General features: G+C 44.8%; 1 protein-coding gene across 4 annotated transcripts in view; it reads left to right on the forward strand.

Annotated features, from left to right (window-relative positions):
* The window catches only part of woc (without children), a 119,023-nt gene that overhangs the window by 38,612 nt on the left and 62,149 nt on the right, over window positions 1–18,262 (forward strand). For all 4 annotated transcript variants that reach the window (XM_068374096.1, XM_068374098.1, XM_068374097.1 and 1 more), the window contains exons 5-6: window positions 3,795–4,009; window positions 17,999–18,197. In XM_068374096.1, coding sequence (XP_068230197.1) covers window positions 3,795–4,009; window positions 17,999–18,197 — 414 coding nt within the window. The remainder of the gene's footprint in view (window positions 1–3,794; window positions 4,010–17,998; window positions 18,198–18,262) is intronic.

Below are 18,262 nucleotides of genomic sequence, written 5' to 3' on the forward strand. Positions count from 1 at the left end.
CAGTACCCAAGCCCCCTCTCCACCTAAGCTAGGAACAAGGAGGGCCAAGCAATGGATGCTGATGACTTGGCAGATAGATCTATAGGCTTCTTCAAACCCCCCCCCCCCCCCACCATCCTTAGCTCACAAGGATAGTGAGACTGCAGCCACCAAAGGAACTAATGAGTGTGAGTGGGACTTGAACCCCAGTCTGGCGATCACGTTACCACATCGGCCACCACAACCCTACCTATCTTGCTGTCAAAGACCAGCCACTTTTGTTTATAGCCACAGCTAGTACGGGCGTTGTATGAGCACCATCAGCACGCTTTTATTCTTTTCTTTTTCTGTATAGATTTGTATATGTGTTATGACTATTCCCTCCCCAATGAAAGAGGTTTGTTGATTTGCATAGGGTTTCTGGTGAGCAAGGGTGTTTGGCAGATTTATTAGTAAGCCTGCTGTGGATCCCACATACTGTACAGTAGGACCTCTTAAGATCAAACACCCCAGAACTCTGGACATGTGGTCAAAGAATATTTTCAAACATTTTTGGACCTAGAGGATGAGCAACTTGAAGAACCTGTATGTGCAGAGACTTGTAGCCAGGCCGACGGATACAACAGACACAAGGGAATAGCTGTTACCCAGTTCAGACTCGCAATATTTTGTTAATTTTATTGGTGTGTTTTTATGTTTATCCATAATCAACGGCAGGAGAGGACAATTATCAGAGGATAGGGAGTGAAGGGATCCTGTCTTTAGGTCAGTGATAAATGACAAAGTGGGCTCAGTTATAAAGTTTTATAGAAAAATTATCATCTAACATATCAGTTTTCATAAGGCTAACATCTTGAAACGGAGGCAGAAACAATACTCTTGATAATTTTTTTTTCCTCTATATACAGTATACAGTATATATAAATGTCATCAAGTGAATCACAGGGATAAAAAAAAGGCAAATAAAAGAGAAAACCCCAGACTGGCAGTTAACCTGTATTTTTATGGAAGGGACTCCCCTTCACAGCTAATATAAGACATCCTTCTCCATTTCTTGTTCCTCTCACTCAAGCTAGCCATGTTACAGGTAAAGTGAAGTTCAGTGTTCATTTATTCAATTATTCTATTTATTTCAGTCTGAAACATGATTGTATTGTGCTTGTTTTAGTAAGGGAAATAGCTTTTAGCACTAATCCCATTGTGATGAGTGTAGGCCGTGACATTTACTGCGATGCTTTGAGTTTGCAAAGAATAAGGCTAAATGAGGAGTACTGTATGTTGGTTTCTGGTTTACCAAAGTTAATGCCAAAATGCACAAATAGCTCCTTCCTTGCTCCTCATTGATCTCCTCTCTTAGCTACTCTTCCAGGAACTCTTGGGCTTGATTCTCAGAGAATTTAATGAGAGGTTTGAAGGTTTTGGCTCTACCTCGGCGTGGGGCTCAGGACGTGCTGCGGCATCTCCCCCTCCCAGAGAAGGCTGTACAGCAGCACACATTTGATGTTCACCTGTTGCCATGTAGATCACAGTAACGTGTTTTACTTAAAGAAGCTATGGCCTTTTTTTTTTTAAGGTATTGCAGGTGCATATGTAAGTTGAAGAGTCATTTGACTACGGCTAAGTTGTCCCTTGTACTGCCTGTACCAGTGGCCCTAGTCCTGTGGCATGTAGACATGTGATTCAGCTTGTGAAACCAGAGTTGTTGTCTATTACCGCTGTGCCATGTGTGGAATGGTCATCATCCTTGGGTGAGAAACCAATCAACACTATTTTGATTTATTTTTATATGGAAAATTAATTTTGTGTTGAAACACTGCTTTGAAACGAATTAAGTTTGATCTGTGAGGTATTCCTGGTCTGTACTTAGTTGTTTATTTAGGGGCATGATTGTTCTTTCCCATAAGTGTAGTTTGCTGCAGTGGTGTTAGTTTGCCAACAGTAAGACTAAATAAGGTGTTTCTTCATTGGTTTCGGGTCTGCCCAAATAGACACCAATGCACTCGTACTGTATTGCTCCTTCCTCACTCTTGATGGCTCGCTTCCCCGCTGCAACTCTTACGGGAACTCTAGGTTTGATCATGAGTGTGTTACTGACTGCATGTTTGCAGGGACTAGAATCTGCAAAAGTTATCTTCCCTGAAAATTGATGGCGTTTGTCTGAGGAGAACATTCTGGAGGTGTTGGCTTATGCCAGGATTCTAAAGACTTACTTTGCTGCAACCTCTTCTGCTGTTCTACTTGCAGAGGTGCTGCGTGCTGTGGCTACCATTGACGAGTCCTTGCCTGCTAGGGGGAAGTAACCTGTCTTCCCCTGCCGTAGGATCGTTGTTTCCGGCCCCCAAATCTTTAATGTCTGTGAAGGCTGTAAGGGCGAAAGGAAGCATATGCATTATTCTTTTCCTCCCTTCCCAGCACTCATTTTATCTTGAACTTGTCCTTGTCTGACCCTTCGGATGTGATGCCTGCTGCTCCGAAGACGAGAAAGAGGTCACCGAAGTTAAGAAGACGGTTCAGCCGAAGATGGCGCTGTACCTAGAGATAGTGTAGCTTGGGAAAGTAGATCAGTACACAAAACGGGTATGCATGCTCCTGCTACCGGTGTGGCTGAGCGTGCACGCTGCTGGTCGGTATGATGGGAGCCACCCTCTTCCTTTTCCTTGATGTTGTATTCACAACTTGGTATTTCTTAATAAGACAGCTCCGACAAGAGCTTTCCTTATCCTAAGGTGGGAAATGAAGTAGCTCTAAGGTCTCCATGTGATCATCACTTTTGTCAACCAACACCGCTTGATTGTTGGTTTGCACAGCACAAGATAGGATCCTTTCATTTCTCAAGGCCTGTGGTCACCAGTAACCTGTGAGTGTTATTTACCTGCCACCTCACTGGAGGTTGTCACTATAGTCAAAATTTTTACGTCTCTTTCATCATCACTGATGTCATACTTCTATTAAAAGACACTAGTTTGTATAGTTAAGAAAAATACAAGTTGTTTTAGAAATATGTGATTTTTGACATTTGTTAGAATATATATTGCATATGATTTCCTGCTTAAAGCCACACACCCCCAAGGATCCATTATTAAAAAAAATCTTAGGATTAGCACTGTAAGTAGCTGTAAGAAAATTGAGCAAGTTCCATAAGATCATACAAGCTTTTAGTTGAGATTTTAGATGTTCATCGAATGAGTCTGTTTAAGCTGAAAGAATTATTTGCCTTTATTTCTATATCTTGACCAATAATTATGTGAAGTAAAGTTAGATGACTCATAGTAAAGAGTAGTCAGATCAATGTGATAATTTTATTAGGGGCAGTGCCATTACTACAACTTAGTCAGTGCAGTGTTACCATTACTAAAGGGCGTTTGCATGTCCTTTCAGTCCCCAGTTATACCCACTTTTTAGGCTCCTACTTTACCTATTTTCCTGTATCTTCTATTCAAATTTGGTGTCCGTTCTCTTTTACTCCATAGTCATAACTAAAGTGTTTATCTCTTTGGTACCTAGCTGCAAGTGCCCTCTGCTTTAGTTACTTACTTGCTTCTTATCTTCTATCCTGCTTCCAGCAGTGGATCTATGGCCAAAATTCCGTACAACTAGCATTTTAGATCAATGCAATAAATACTGTCTGTATTACAAAATACTGTATTTGTTTGTAAGTTCTACTTGTACTTGTATTTTTAGTTTCTAAGGGCTTTTGATTAGTGGGATAAAATCAAAGTATTATTTGTTAGTAAGTACTAGCTCTAAGTATTTATTAGTGTCAAGGTGAGAAAATTTATTTGTGATTCTCGAGTAATTCCTACATTCTTTTACAGCAACTCATTTAGAAGAGGTTGCCAGCACGTGCCATATGTGTAATCAGGCTGTACGGCCAGTATACATTGGTAAATACTGCGTACGGTTTGGTTCCGATATTCATCAGTTTTGCTCAAACCATTGTCTGGAGAGATATAAAACCAAAATCAAGGTTTGCTGCTATTGCCAGAAGAATGTAGAAAACGTCAATAAAGTAACTTCTCCTGCTAATAAGGTAAGGTTTGATCCCCTCTTAATCCTAAAACTGTAATGTTACTTAATAGGATGCAAGTACTAGATGGCAGTGTTTATTTCATTAGTAGTATTGTTATGGTTAAAGAACCAAGTGTTATGATCTTGTCCATTATTGTTTACCCAAAAATGTAAGCATATACTCTAGTAGAATATCATAAAATTGATCTTCAATTAAGAATCACCTCATTGGTTAGTTTTATGTTACTTGATGTTCTCAATTGTGCCTTTTTGTACTAAAGGGATTTATGGTTTCAGTTTTTTCTCCTCTTTTAGCAGTCCTTTTTGTTCTTAATATTTTTTTATTATGAACTTTGCAGACATCCTTGTATTATTTCTGTAATTTTAGCACTTATTTTTTCATTTGAATTTAATTCTTGAGGTTAATATGCTGTGTGCTCTCCGATGTTTTTTTATTGAAACAAAAAAATAAGATTGAGAAACAAAAAAGCTGTAGGAATTTGAAGCAACCCCAAAATAACATTATTTTAATGGTACCAAGTCTTGCCCTCAAGTTGGTGAACTTGGTATTTGTTCCGTAACCGAAATACAAACCACGCTATTTAAATAGGGGTATTTTTTTCGGCGTAGCTGAAATGACGAGCCATTAAATTTTTAACAAGGGTTTACTACCCCGGTTTACTACCCCCTCGCTAGTTAGCGAGGGGGTAGGGGAGGGAGGAGTACCCCTCCCCCTCACACACCGGTGAACTACTATGAGATTTAGGGCCTCTGTAACACGGTTTTTTCGCAATAATTTTTTATCTATGAATTTCATAAATATAACGCTTATTCAGAATGCACATTATATCTACACATAAATTTTGACTATTCTGCATTACGTAGGTTGAATAAATTTGGTACTTATAATGTACAAGTGACGTTTTTTTGAAGACGGGCCAACTTACTCAGAGAAAAGGTTTCGAACGCACTCGTTACGTAACTTATGACGGCATTTCTTCCCTCTTTCTCGATCGATGATTGACTATATGTAACGAAGGCTATACCTCAGGCAACAATGACACAAAGGTTGAAATAAAAGCAAAGCAGTACACCTTTATGAACTCTGAAACCTCTCCACTGATAATTGTCATTATGAACAAACCAACAAAATATGTTAATAAATACAAAAACACTTCGATTATTAGTCTAACTCCCAAAATAAGTTTCCTAAGAAATTACAGTCTACTTTATAGGTCACAATCAGATTGACAAGGTGTAGGGAATAGTTGGTAATTTTCAAAAACATAGTAGACAAGCTTGATTTGATAACTGCTATATCCGATGTCAAGCAATTTTCATTTATTGTCTATGTACCTACCTATTTACTGTAAAAAAAAAAAAAAAAAATAGCCAGTACCGTATTTTGGCTTTAAACCTTCACCAATAATTATCGTCAGAATGATGACTTCATGAGGCTCTACCCACTTTGGCCTCTTTATAATTCAGGATAACACTGAAGGCTATCATGGGCATTGTTGGATCAGAAAATTTAATTTCTGGCTATAAAAACTCATTTCTCGAGTAGTTGTAAGAAGTGCTAAATGATCCTCAGGGATCCCAGAAGTTGGCCTAAATGTTTAATTCATGTAGACTACTGTTGCGGCACTACTGCTACAGTAGTATTACTACGCTAGCACAGATACCCCACCCACATTTTTGTATCGTTCCGCCATTCATAGGTATTTGTAATGTTTTTTTCACTGCAATAAGCCATGGCCTCCTCAGAAATTAAGTTTAACATTAGATGATAGATATGTTATTGCCGATGTTGAAGCTAAAGATAAAGTATGGTATCATTCCTTCATTGCATTATCATCTTTACTACTATTTATTTTACTACATTTAGTAATTATTTTAAATAATAAATGAAATATGTTCACTTTACTTCTATAAATTCCCATTAGATGTACAAATAAAATGCAGTCATGCCCAAAACATAGCCAACACGGTTGTACGGCCTAAGAAGAAGAAAAAAAAAATTATATCGGATGATTCGTTGGTCTGATGGAGAGTTTAGCACAAAATTCTTATTTTAACAAAAATAGTTATATAAAGACTGTTTACATACAATCTCTCTTTCTCTCTCTCTTGGTGGCATAGTGAATAGTTAATGGAAATGTTCAAAAGCCTGAATGACATTACAAGTATTATAATCATGTTACGCTACATACAAATCAGACCATAAACATTGGATTTAAACTAGAAACTGAATAATTACCTATTCAGGCTATAGTAAATATGGCCACGGGCTTTCTCTTGACTGTATAAAGTTGCAAGTCGTAAGACAAATGCAGTTTTGCAACCACGGGGGCAATTCCAAATTCTGTTAGCCATTCTTGACTGTTATGGGTTTCAGAGCAGATGGAACAAGGTGAATGGGTGTCTGGTGGATGGGCGGGACAAAATTTGGTCAAAAGGTGTTTACATTGCTTACGTAATGAATTTTTTCGACTTTTGGCTCGTTATCACTGGCCATGGCGTCGGCTAGATCATTTTTACTCTATAAAACATAAAACTATCGGGTTTAGGTTATTGATAATGCTGAAAAAAATTGTGTGTGGTTGTAAAATATACATATGTCAACTTTCAGCTACATCCGATGCTTTGATAAAGAGCAAAGTAAAAAAAACTGTGTTACAGAGGCTCTGAATCTCATAGTAGTTCACTTTGCTTCTGGCTCGGGTGATGAACAGACGTGTCTGCTCTCACCCTCGCGTATTGACAGCCTTAATCGTTTTTGCTTTTTCTTTCAGTTGTGTGTTTGGAAGTTGGCCTCTCTCTTTATCATGTGGAAATGCCCCGGATTACCAGACCGCCCTTGTGGGACATATATGTCGGCGGTCGAGACGGACCCTCACACCTTGTGTCCATTCTGCAGGGGCCAACGGTGTGATAAGGATAAAGTTTGTTGTGAGTGCAGGGAGTGGTCTTCATCCCAGTGGGAGAGGTTTTCCCGGCGCCGAAAGAAGAAGTCCAATCGGGATCTTTCTCCTTCAAGGATCTCCTTGAAGAAGGAAATCTCCAAGGACTCTTCTTTCGTTGCCCGAAGCTCCCACTTGATCGGTCTCTCCCGAGAGGCCGTCGAGTGGTAGCGTAGGCCGTACTTGTGTTGACCGACCTCGGGGTTCGGGAGAGGGAGTTGCTTCCCATAGCGAGGCAGCTCCTCTTCCTCCTCCAGGGAGGATTTATCTATGAATGTTGCTACTGATGATTTATTGCAGCTTTGGGCTTCCTTGGGGCTTGAGGGTTCGCCCTCCAGGGAAGCCCTGTTTGACCTAATCCAGTTGGGAGCAGCTGTCAAACAGTGGCCGGTGATAGCGGAGGTTGACCCTCTGTCTATCGTCGACGTTGTTGTGGCAGAGGCTTCCGGCGAGTTGGGTCAAACCTCTGCCTTGGGTGCTGATGTTGCTGATGGCTTGGTTCTCCCCCTCTGGGGAGTTCACTAACAGAGACTCCTCTTCGGAGGACTGACGATGGTGTTCCTAATGCCCCCAGAGGACGTATCCGACGCAAGGCTCGTCTTCTTCTTCGCCGTAGAGGCCTTCCTTCTCCCCACAAGGGAGTTAGGAGGCACCTTTTCGGCTCCTCGCCTTCACAGTCCCCGGCAGAGGATCCTCCTCATCGTGCTTTGACCGTTGCAGCGGCATCACTGGACATCTCTGCAGATCGTTCGTGATCTCCTCCGCCTTCCAGACCTGCTGACCTTCCTTCTCTGTTCCTGGCAGCTGACGCGCTGTGGGCGCCCACACACCCTGTTTTCAAGCAGGCACCAGCCCCTTCGGGGCAAAAGGGGCTTGCTCACAATGTGGGCAAGTCCCTTAAGTGCCAGGTATCACCTGCGCGTCCACGCTCTCTTGCGCGCTCGCGCAGCTCGCCTGTTCCTGATGTTCCTGAGATAACGACCTAGAGACATCCTATGCCAGCGAGCTCCTTCTGCAGAGTCGACGCGCCAGCGCGCTCACCGATCTCCTGCTCGTCAGCGCTCACCTGCACGCCAGCAATCTCCTACTCACCAATGCACAGCTGCACACCCTGAGCCTGTTATGTGCCACGCGCGCCCACAATCTCGATGGCGCGCAGGCTCTTCACCTGCACGCCATCGATCTCCGGATCTGAGCACAGGAAAGAAGACTCGTCCCTCGCCTACTCGCCAGCGATATCCTGCGTGCCCTCGGAACTCGCCCACCCGTCAGCCCTCGCCTGCGCACTATCGCACGCAGTCACCTTCGCACGCACAGGTCCCAGTCCCTACCGTGCGCCCTTCCAGAGGCTTCTGAGATCCTGCGCGCCCACGAGCAGTCTCCTCCTCGCGCTTCCACGCTTGCTGGTCCTTTTGCGCGCCCTCTGTCTTCACCAGACCGCACACCTGCGCGCCGTTGATCTCCTGCTAGCACATGCGCACCTGCGTGCCATTGATCTCCTGCGCGCATACGTGCACCATCTCCTGCGCGCATACGCGCACCATCTCCTGCGCGCCATCACTCCCCAGCACGCAATCGCGCCCATGAGCCTGCTCGCCGTAGATCACCTACGCGCCCACGTGCACAGTCGCACACTTGCACGCCCTGCGCGCCATCGCTCGCCTGCGCACCATCATTCTCCTGCTCGCCAGCACTCGCCCGCGCCCCCTCGCCCACGCACTCCCTCGCCTGCATGCCCATGCGCTCCCGCGCCTTCATTTCCGCGCGAACATTCGCCCGCGCGCGGACCTGGGATTATTCCCTCGCACCAGCGCGATTCCCACTGGGTTTCGCAATGCGAGCTACCAAACGAGTTGTCAGGAATGACAGCTGCTAGGTCGTCTTCAACACCCCCCTCCCCCCCCCCCAGGCACCCATCTTCTTCCCTTTCTTTCCAGGCAGGCCCTGTTTTAGTCTCTACTCCAAAGGATCCCCCGATTCTCTTCCCTCCAGAGGGAGTCTCTGACTCTGCGTCTGTCTGTAAGCAGCCATGGTTTGAGTCCCTTATTAGAGCTGTCGTCCAGGCTGTTAAGCCTGCCTTCTCTGATTTGGACCCCAAACCAAGGGCAGCTCCGACCCCACTGAAGAGGAAGAGAGGAGTAGAGATCGTGGTGACTTCTCCTCGGGTCAAGCTGGCTCCTTCCCCCCCGCAGACGTTTTCTCCATCCCCTGTGGATGAGGTTTTTCCGTCCTCAGGGGAGTCTTCCGAGGTGAGACCTTCTCCCACTGCACCAATCGGAGCAACCCCACCTCGAGCAGGAGAATCGTCCCGTGTTGGGGCGGAGAAGAGCCCTCAGACTTCGTTGCTGGAGTCCTGTATTCCTCCTGGGAGGGAACTGAAGGACTCGAAGACCATCCCGAAGTCTTCTTCCAGGATTCGACCAGAGCCAACGAGACCCGCGGAGAACGTCCACGTGTCCCCCCAACAAGAGCCTTTGGGGATGGGAGGCTTCACTGTCAGTTCTCTAGGGAGAGAGCAGCAAGAGTCAGAGCTTGCCTTCTGGCAGGTCTTGACTCTGATAAGGAATCTCAACAAGTTTCCGGACCCGGAGATTCCTCCTCGTGAGGTGAAGGACACGGTCCTGGACCGAGTCTTTGGTACTCAGAAACCCACTAAGGCCAGTGCGGCTCTGCCCTGGTCCCAAGGGGTTAAGAGTGCCAGGGATAAGGTTGAGGGCCAGCTCTCCGAGCTCGCCTCCTCCAGCCGTTCCACTGCTGGCAACAAGCTCCTCCATCCTCTTCGTGTCCACCAGAGGAGGTATTTTGAGATCATGGAGGAGTCTTGTTTAGCTCTTCCATTGCACCACTCTGTGGAAGAGCTTACCAAGGGAGTTCCTCTTGATAGACTCTCTAGCCGGCAAGTGACGTTCTGGGCGACAGAGATCCTAAACCAGGAGAAGGTCGCGAAGTGTGCTATGCAGGCTACTTCGTGGCTAGATGTCTGGTTGGGGTCTCTGGGCATCCTTTTGCGATCCGAGGATCTGTCCAAGGAAAGCACTAGGAAGGCCCTGGAGACCTTCCTCCTCTCGGGCACCCGCACCATTGAATTTCTGGACCAGCAAGTCTCGAACTTGTGAGCCAATTCGATCTTGAAACGACCTGATGCGGTGGTAGAGAGGTTCCATTCGAAGGTCTCAACCATCGAAGTCAGCAAGCTCAGACACACTTCCCTTATGGGAAAGAGCCTGTTTGAGCCCAAGGATGTGGAACAGGCAGCTGAGAGGTGGAGGAAGTCCAAAGGCAGCTGAGAGGTGGAGGAAGTCCAATCAGGATTCTCTCCTCCAAAGGGCTCTCACATCGAAGCCCTACAAGCCTCCAGCACCTCAACAACTACCTCGCCAGTCCGAGACGACGAAACCGGTAGCGGCAGCGAAGACAACGGTGTCCAAACAGCAGGCCTTTCCTGTCAAAGACAAGGGAGGCAAGAATCCTAGGGGGAGTGGCCGAGGCCGCAAACGCTAGGATTGGCAATTTCCCCTGCATGTCCACTAGTGGGGGATGCCTACAAAGTTGCGCAATCAGGTGACAGCAACTCGGGGCCGATTCCTGGACGGTTTCTGTAATCAGTCAAGGATATTGCGTCCCGTTCATAACATATCTTCCTCCCCTGACAGCGAATCCAGTGTCGTTGAGCTCCTATGCCATGGGATCGGCAAAGGGGCTAGCCCTACGGGCAGAAGTCGATACCATGCTAAAGAAGGATGCTCTCTAAGAGGTCGTCGACGGGTCCCCAGGCTTCTTCAGTCGACTCTTTCTTGTAAAGAAGGCGTCTGGAGGCTGGAGACCAGTCATCGACATCTCGGCTCTGAACAGGTTTGTCAAACAAACTCCGTTCAGCATGGAGACAGCAGACACGGTCAGACTTGCAGTGAGACCACAAGACTTCATGTGTACACTGGATCTGAAGGACGCGTACTTCCAGATCCCAATCCATCCGTCTTCGAGGGAGTACTTAAGATTCAGCCTAGACAACAAGATCTACCAGTTCAAGGTGCTGTTTTGGTCTCTCCACAGCACCTCAGGTTTTCACCAGAGTGTTCACCCTGATCTCTTTGTGGGCACACAGGATTGGCATTCGTCTACTCCGTTATCTGGACGACTGGCTGTTCCTGGCAGACTCGGAGTTGACCCTTCTTCGACACCGAGACAAGCCTCTGGGACTTTGCCAAGATCTAGGGATCATGGTAAATCTCGAGAAGTCTTCTCTGCTTCCATATCAACGACTGGTATATCTAGGCACGATCTTGGACACCAATCTCCACAAAGCCTCTCCATCAGACGACAGGATAGCAAGGCTGAGGAGGGTCGCAGATCCTTTCCTCAGACAAGAAGAACTCCCAGCCCAATCGTGGTTACGTCTCCTCGGTCACCTTTCCTCTCTGGCCCGTCTAGTTCCAAATGGGCGCCTCATGATGAGATCCCTGCAATGGCGGCTCAAGTCCCGGTGGAATCAAGGTCACGATTCCCCGGACATTTTGGTCCCTATGGGTCCGGCAGAATGGACGGACCTTCAATGGTGAGTGACAGACGAAAACCTCCGAAACGGAGTGGCTCCTCTCGTCCTCCCCCCGGATTTGATGCTGTTCTTGGACGCCTCAAAAGAAGGGTGGGGGCCCACGTTCTGAATCACAGGACCTCAGGCCTATGGTCAGAATCAGAAAAGTGCCTCCACATAAACCTGCTAGAGATGAAGGCCGTCTATCTGGCTCTTCAACAGTTCCGACAGATCCTGGCGGGTCACTCCATGGTGGTGATGAGCGACAACACCACGGTAGTGGCTTACATCAACAAGCAGGGAGGTACCTTTTCACAACAGTAGAGATACTGAGATGGACCGAAGTCTGCTCGATTCCACTATGGGCTCGTTTCATTCCAGGCAAAAGGAATGTGCTCGCCAACAGTCTGAGCAGAGCATCCCAGATAGTGAGTACCAAGTGGTCTTTGGATCCTCCAGTAGCCAACAAAGTCCGGACTTTGTGGGGTTCCCCGACGGTGGATCTGTTCGCGACAGCCTTGAATTTCAAGCTGCCGCTGTACTGCTCCCCTGTCCCGGACCCCAAGGCACAAGATGCCTTCCAACAACGGTGGGACAACATCGACGTTTACCTCTTTCCCCCGTTCTGTCTGATGAGAAGGGTACTCAACAAGACCAGAATATCGGTCAACCTGTCAATGACCTTAATAGCTCCGCTATGGCATCATGCAGAGTGGTTCCCGGACCTTCTGCAGCTCCTGACGGAACTCCCGAGAGAACTCCCTCGTCGACACGAGCTACTCAAGCAACCACACGCCAACATCTTAAACAAAGCCGTAGCTTCACACCTGGAGACTATCCAACACCTCCTCGCAGAGAGAGGCTTTTCGCAACAAGTTGCGGAAAGGATGTCTTGACACCTGCGAAAGTCATCCGCAGAGTCTACCAGGCGAAGTGGAGAGCCTTCTTTGGTTGGTGTCGTGGGAGGGGTATCTCTCCTCTCGATGCCACTATTCCAGAAATAGCTGAGTTTCTTGTGTATTTGCGGGAAGAAATGCACCTTTCAGTCTCGGCACTGAAAGGCTATCGCTCATCCTCAAGTCTTGCCTTCAGGCTAAAAGGAATGGACATTTCCTCTTCGCTAGAACTTTCTTTACTCATACGAAGTTATGAACTTACCTGCCCTCAGTCGGAAGTGAGACCTCCATGGAACGTGGTTTGAGTCGTCAGGGCTCTTAAGAGACCTCCGTTCGAACCATTACGCCAGGCTTCTGATCGCCACCTGACCTGGAAGTTGGTGTTCCTACTTGCTTTGGCCTCGGCCAAGCGAGTTAGCGAACTTCATGGTCTCTCGTATGACATCGCCCATTCAAGGGGATGGGGGGAGGTAACGTTCAGCTTCGTCCCTGAGTTTGTAGCTATGACTCAAAATCCAGGAATGCCGGACCCAAGGTTCGACTCCTTCCGGATTTCGAGTCTCCATTCTTTAACAGATGACCCAGACCATCTCCTGTGCCCAGTAAGGAGTCTGAGGCTCTATCTTGAAAGAACAGCTGCAGTTCGTCCTCGAGTGCAAGCATTGTTTGTGAGCACAGGAAGGACGAAGAGGAGGGTCATTAAGAACACTATCTCAGCGTGGATTCGCAGGGTCATCCACCATTCCCTGAATTCAGACCCTCCTCCGTCACGTCGCCCTAGAGCACATGATGTCAGGGGCATCGCTACGTCCCTGGCGTTCAAGAGAAACTACTCAGTGACGTAGGTTCTACAAGCAGGAGTTTGGAAGCGTCAAACAACCTTCACAGCCCACTACCTGCTAGACGTGACCCACAGGAGGCTCGATACATTCTCTATCGGCCCTGTGGTGGCTGCACAATGGCTGGTCTAAACCTCAGGCTCCTGAATGGACAAGTAGCAGAAGGTTGAGGGCATTGTTACCCGGTTTTAGTTTGCGTGAATGAAAAAGTATGCCTGGCCCTTACTCTTTTCTTCATTCACCCCTCTCTTGGGGAAAGAGGCATCCTGGGTTCTCTTCACAGCTGTCCTCAAACCACTGCAGGTAAACCATGCTTCCTTGTGTTCCTAGTATTAAGATAATACTGGCGTGTCCCCCATACCCTTATGAGGTGGTATTGGGAACGTCCTAACCTAGAATTCCATCTAAAGGACTCCAGGTCAACTTCCTAGGATGAGTCACACTTCATTCCTTCACACACAAGCTTACGTAGGCCGCGATCCTTGCAGAGCAAGGTACTTGCGAGGTGCAGGGGCTCCTTTTCTTGAGTTCTACTTACTCAGATACTGAGTCCCCGGGTGAAAAGCCAAAGCCAGTACGGCTGGGACTTACCACCCTTCTTAAGGGTTAAGTCACCTTATTTGAATAGCGTGGTTTGTATTTCGGTTACGGAACAAATGACAAATTCGTAGATAATTTGTATTTTTCCTAACCATACTAACCTTAGCTATTTAATCGAACTTGCCTGCCAGCCCCCCCCCCCTGGAAGTCCTACCTTTAAGCAAAGTGAATTAGTTCACCGGTGTGTGAGGGGGGAGGGGCAGCTAGCTACTCCTCCCCTACCCCCTCACTAACTAGCGAGGGGGTAGTAAACCCTCGTTAAAAATTTAATGGCTCGTCATTTCAGCTACGCCGAAAGTAATACCCTTTATTTAAATAGCTAAGGTTTGTATGGTTAGGAAAAATACAAATTATCTACGAATTTGTCATGTTGAAGGTTATAATCTGTTCCCTAGTCTGCAGTATGGCTTGTGCAAAGGCCTTGGTGCATGTAATGCTTTTCTCACTAATTCCAGAGCTGTACAGAAATCCCTTGATTGTTATGATCAGGAAGTTTTTATGATTAGCCTTCGTTTCAGTGCTGTCTTTGAAGCCCATGTTGTCAAAATATAACGGTTAGGAGTAGGTGGATCTTTTCTTAGCATCATTTTTAAATCTTTAATAAACAGATTTCATAGAGTACTTGATGGTCACCATAGTGACTAAGGAAATATAATATCTGGTGTTCGTCAAAGTAGTGTTCTTTCCCCCTTGCTTCCCATACTATACATGCATGATATATGGTGTTGGCTAGAAAAGCTCATTGCATATGCATATGATGCTACTCTCTTTACATCAATTCCATCTCCTGAATGTAGATCTGGTATTACTGATCAATTGATAGTGATCTAGCTAAAATTAGTTCTTACTGCAAGTTATAGGGCATGAAGTTGAACCCTAACAAAACAAAGCATTATTGCAAGTAGGTTGAGAACAATAGCTTCTCAACATCCAGAATCTCTGAAATGATGTTTCTTCTGCTATATACAACTCCTATAAAATTCTAGGTGTGATTCTTGATTGAAAATATACTTTGTTTTATTTCTCTTCAATTGCACAAGATATTGGCTTATTGAGAAAGTTTTAAGATTTTCCATGAATAATCTATCCTGAAGATATGTTTCAGTTCTTTCATTTTACATTGTTTCAAGTATTGTTCTCCCTTCTGGTTATCATTTGCTAACTCTCTTGAATTATTAGACAAAAACTTGCTCTCTATTAAATTTCTTATTCCCAAAAGCAATGGAGGACAATGCTTGATGTCATTCTAGATATATTTCTAGAGTTCTACATTTCACTCTACCGGGTGAAGTAGTCAGATGGTGACTGACTAGTCATCGACCTCTCTACTTTGAATTAGTTTGTTCAGCAAACCGGGTTCAAGATGAAAGTGGTACCAACTGAACTAATTGCTATCAGAGAAGGAGACTTTATGATTTCGGTGAATCTGAATGATGCTCAATTCTACGTGCCCATTCATTAGTGCTGTCAGAAGTACCTCCGCTTCTTCCTCAGTCTAACATTATATCATTTCAAGATCCTACACTTACATTATATCATTTCAAGACCCTACACTTCTCCACAGGTGGTCACTCAACTGCTCACATTGTCAACCTGAGCTTAATCTCTCGCTATATGTTTCATGATATATCCTGATGATTGGTTGATCCTGGGCTTTATGAAGAAGCAGGTGCTACGTGATCAAGATTTTGGATTTTAATAATTTGGTAAAAGTAAAATTTCACACCTAAGCAGAGGTTAAAGTATCTGGGCAGGCTAATATGCAAAGCAGTAGTGAGCCCCTCTTTCCATTTCATCAACAATAAACAATATGAGAGATATAGCACAACAGTTTCTGTCCAAGACAGTACTTCCAGCTTGATATTAGCAATGTCTTCTCGTCTTTCTTTCCTTCTCAGAGAAGCTTGTGCCTCACAGGTGGCTCCACCAGAGATCCACACCTTCTGAGGTACCAGTAATCTGGGAAGTTGCGTGCACTTCACTTTTGATTATTATGCAGCATTTCTTTCGAGTGAAAGGGTTTTCGTGAAGGACTGCACCGGACATATCAGGGTACCTACCATGTTCGTCTACAGTTGTCTACTAAGGCAAGTGAACCATTTTGTGGGGTGGGGTTGTTTGAAGGATGCTTCTCCTGTCTGAGCATTTTTAATGCAGATCATGTATTTCTTCATCTATGTTCGCCAAGAGAAGTGCTTCTCAGTTGTAGCTGTAAAAGACTACTGTTCAGCCTCCAATACTGAAGGGCATAGACTTCTCTTTGTCGAAGTGTTCTCAAATCTGTCACGCATGCCCCATGTGATCCTTTAAGAAGGGTTTTTGTATTAGATTTAACACTCGATGCTGTCTTTCTGGTTTGCTTTTTGGGAAGCCAGTTGTTAAGCTTTAATTCATTTTTCAAGTTACAGTACTTGTCATTTTGAATGATGAAAAGAATTTGCCTTTTGGTTTGTTTCTGAGTTTTTGGCCAAGACTCAGCCCAGTTGCCCGTGATACCAGGTTCAATTCTTAACCCTTTTACCCCCAGGCTCTTTGGAAATTTCCAACCCTTAACCCCCAAGGGGTGATTTTTTCCCCAGCACATTTTGCAGTATATTTTCTTTAAATTGCTCTAACAGCCTTAATTTTTGTCAGAGAGGTCGGGTTGGTCTCATTCTCTTGGAAAATGCCTGAATTTTCTCAAAAAATTATCAAAAATATGAAAAAAAAATTTTTTATAGCATTTTTTTGCAAGGACGTACCGGTACGTCCATGGGGGTAAAGGGATGAGTTTTGTGAAACGTACCAGTACGTCCTTTGGGGGTAAAAGGGTTAATCTCCTCTCTTCAACAGTTGTTTAGAGGTCATCAGAATGACTGACATCTCTATCCTGTGAGGGCCCACTGTGATACTTTAGAGGAATTGTCTTTTCAGGCCTAAGTACCAAAGACTTGTCTTAGTATCAGCAGGTTAAACAGGATATCCAAGAATGCTATTTCTTTCTGTCTATGCAATGCCATAAGATGTCCCTATCCCTCAATCAGCAAGGTTGATCCTTAACTTGAGCACAAGGGTTCACAAGTCAAGGATATTGGGTATAATTTATCACCTGCCAGTGGCTCAGTTATTAAAGGCAGAAGTCTGGTAACTCCAGACAACCTTTACCTCCCACCAACTGTGGAAATATGAAAACCAGTCCTTAGGTACCTTTACTCATGGTCTTGTGACAGCTGCTTTCAGGTGTAGCCAGCATAGCTCCCTCAAGGGACAAGCGTCATCTCTTCTTAGTATAACCGTCTTGACCTAATCCTAGAATGAATGGCATACTCTTTATTATTGGCCCCCTTAGGAGTGCAGTAGTCGTGGCCTATATACGCTGGACCGTACATCAGGTGCGGGTGATCTTCATAATCGAGCAACCTTTCTTTACAAAATGAATGTGTTATGAAATATCTATCCCATCCTCCTAGACAAGAGTCAGGATGGATAGAATATATTCAATCCCATCTCTCATGATAGCTATGGATGCATTTGGACAATGTATCTTGTATAAGATATAAGTTCTCTTGTGATAGTGTACCATTTATTTCGGGAATGGATGTAAACTATCTTCTCTATCATTTTTATACACAGAACAGTAGGAGAATGACAAAGTTAACACATTTGCATCTCTAGAGGACCAGGTGATCTGATAATTCCCAGGGAAGTCGAACCATATGGAAATTATTTAAGGACTCCTTTCCTTCTGAAAGTGAAACTTATTAAAGGACAAAAGTCCCAGCAGTTATGTTCAAATCCTTTTCTGGTTGTATTAAAGTATTTTTTTTTAGAAACAAATCATAAATGTGGAGAGTAATACGTATTTTCCCTGAAGATACAAACAATTCCTTAAAGTTATACTTCCCACAACCATCACTACTACCCCACAAGTCCCAGTACTAAAGGACAAAAGAGCTAGTTTTGATGACTGATGGGCTGGCGGTGCATCCCTGCACTATCTATTGGTAGTAGAACTAGTTCATAAAGTTTTAATAGCCATTCCAGGTTTATTGAACTCAAGCTTCTATTAAATGACTAAGGATTATGTAGTTAGAAAAAATACAAATTACTTTGAAAAATGTATGTCTCCTTATTTTTAAGGCAGTTGCATATTTAGTTTTCTAGAAATATGTTCATGAAGATTTTAATTTCTTTTCACAGGAATATTGTAGCATCAAGTGTTTAAAACGAGCTCAGCGCAGAGATATAGGTCAGCAGAATTATAGTGAAACTCGTCCCTGCACGGTATGTCAGGCTCAAGGTCTGAATCGCTACGAATTTCTCTTGAATGGCGAGTCCCAGCAGCTATGTTCGGATCCATGTCTGAATGTATTCAAGTATGTCAACAAAGTTAAAGCAGGTAAAAATAATTCTGAGGCCTAGTATGTAATTTTATACCATTGGTTACTGTTTGCAATGTGAAGA

This window comes from Palaemon carinicauda, chromosome 5, assembly GCF_036898095.1.
Source record: "Palaemon carinicauda isolate YSFRI2023 chromosome 5, ASM3689809v2, whole genome shotgun sequence".
In the NCBI taxonomy this organism is placed as follows: domain Eukaryota; kingdom Metazoa; phylum Arthropoda; class Malacostraca; order Decapoda; family Palaemonidae; genus Palaemon; species Palaemon carinicauda.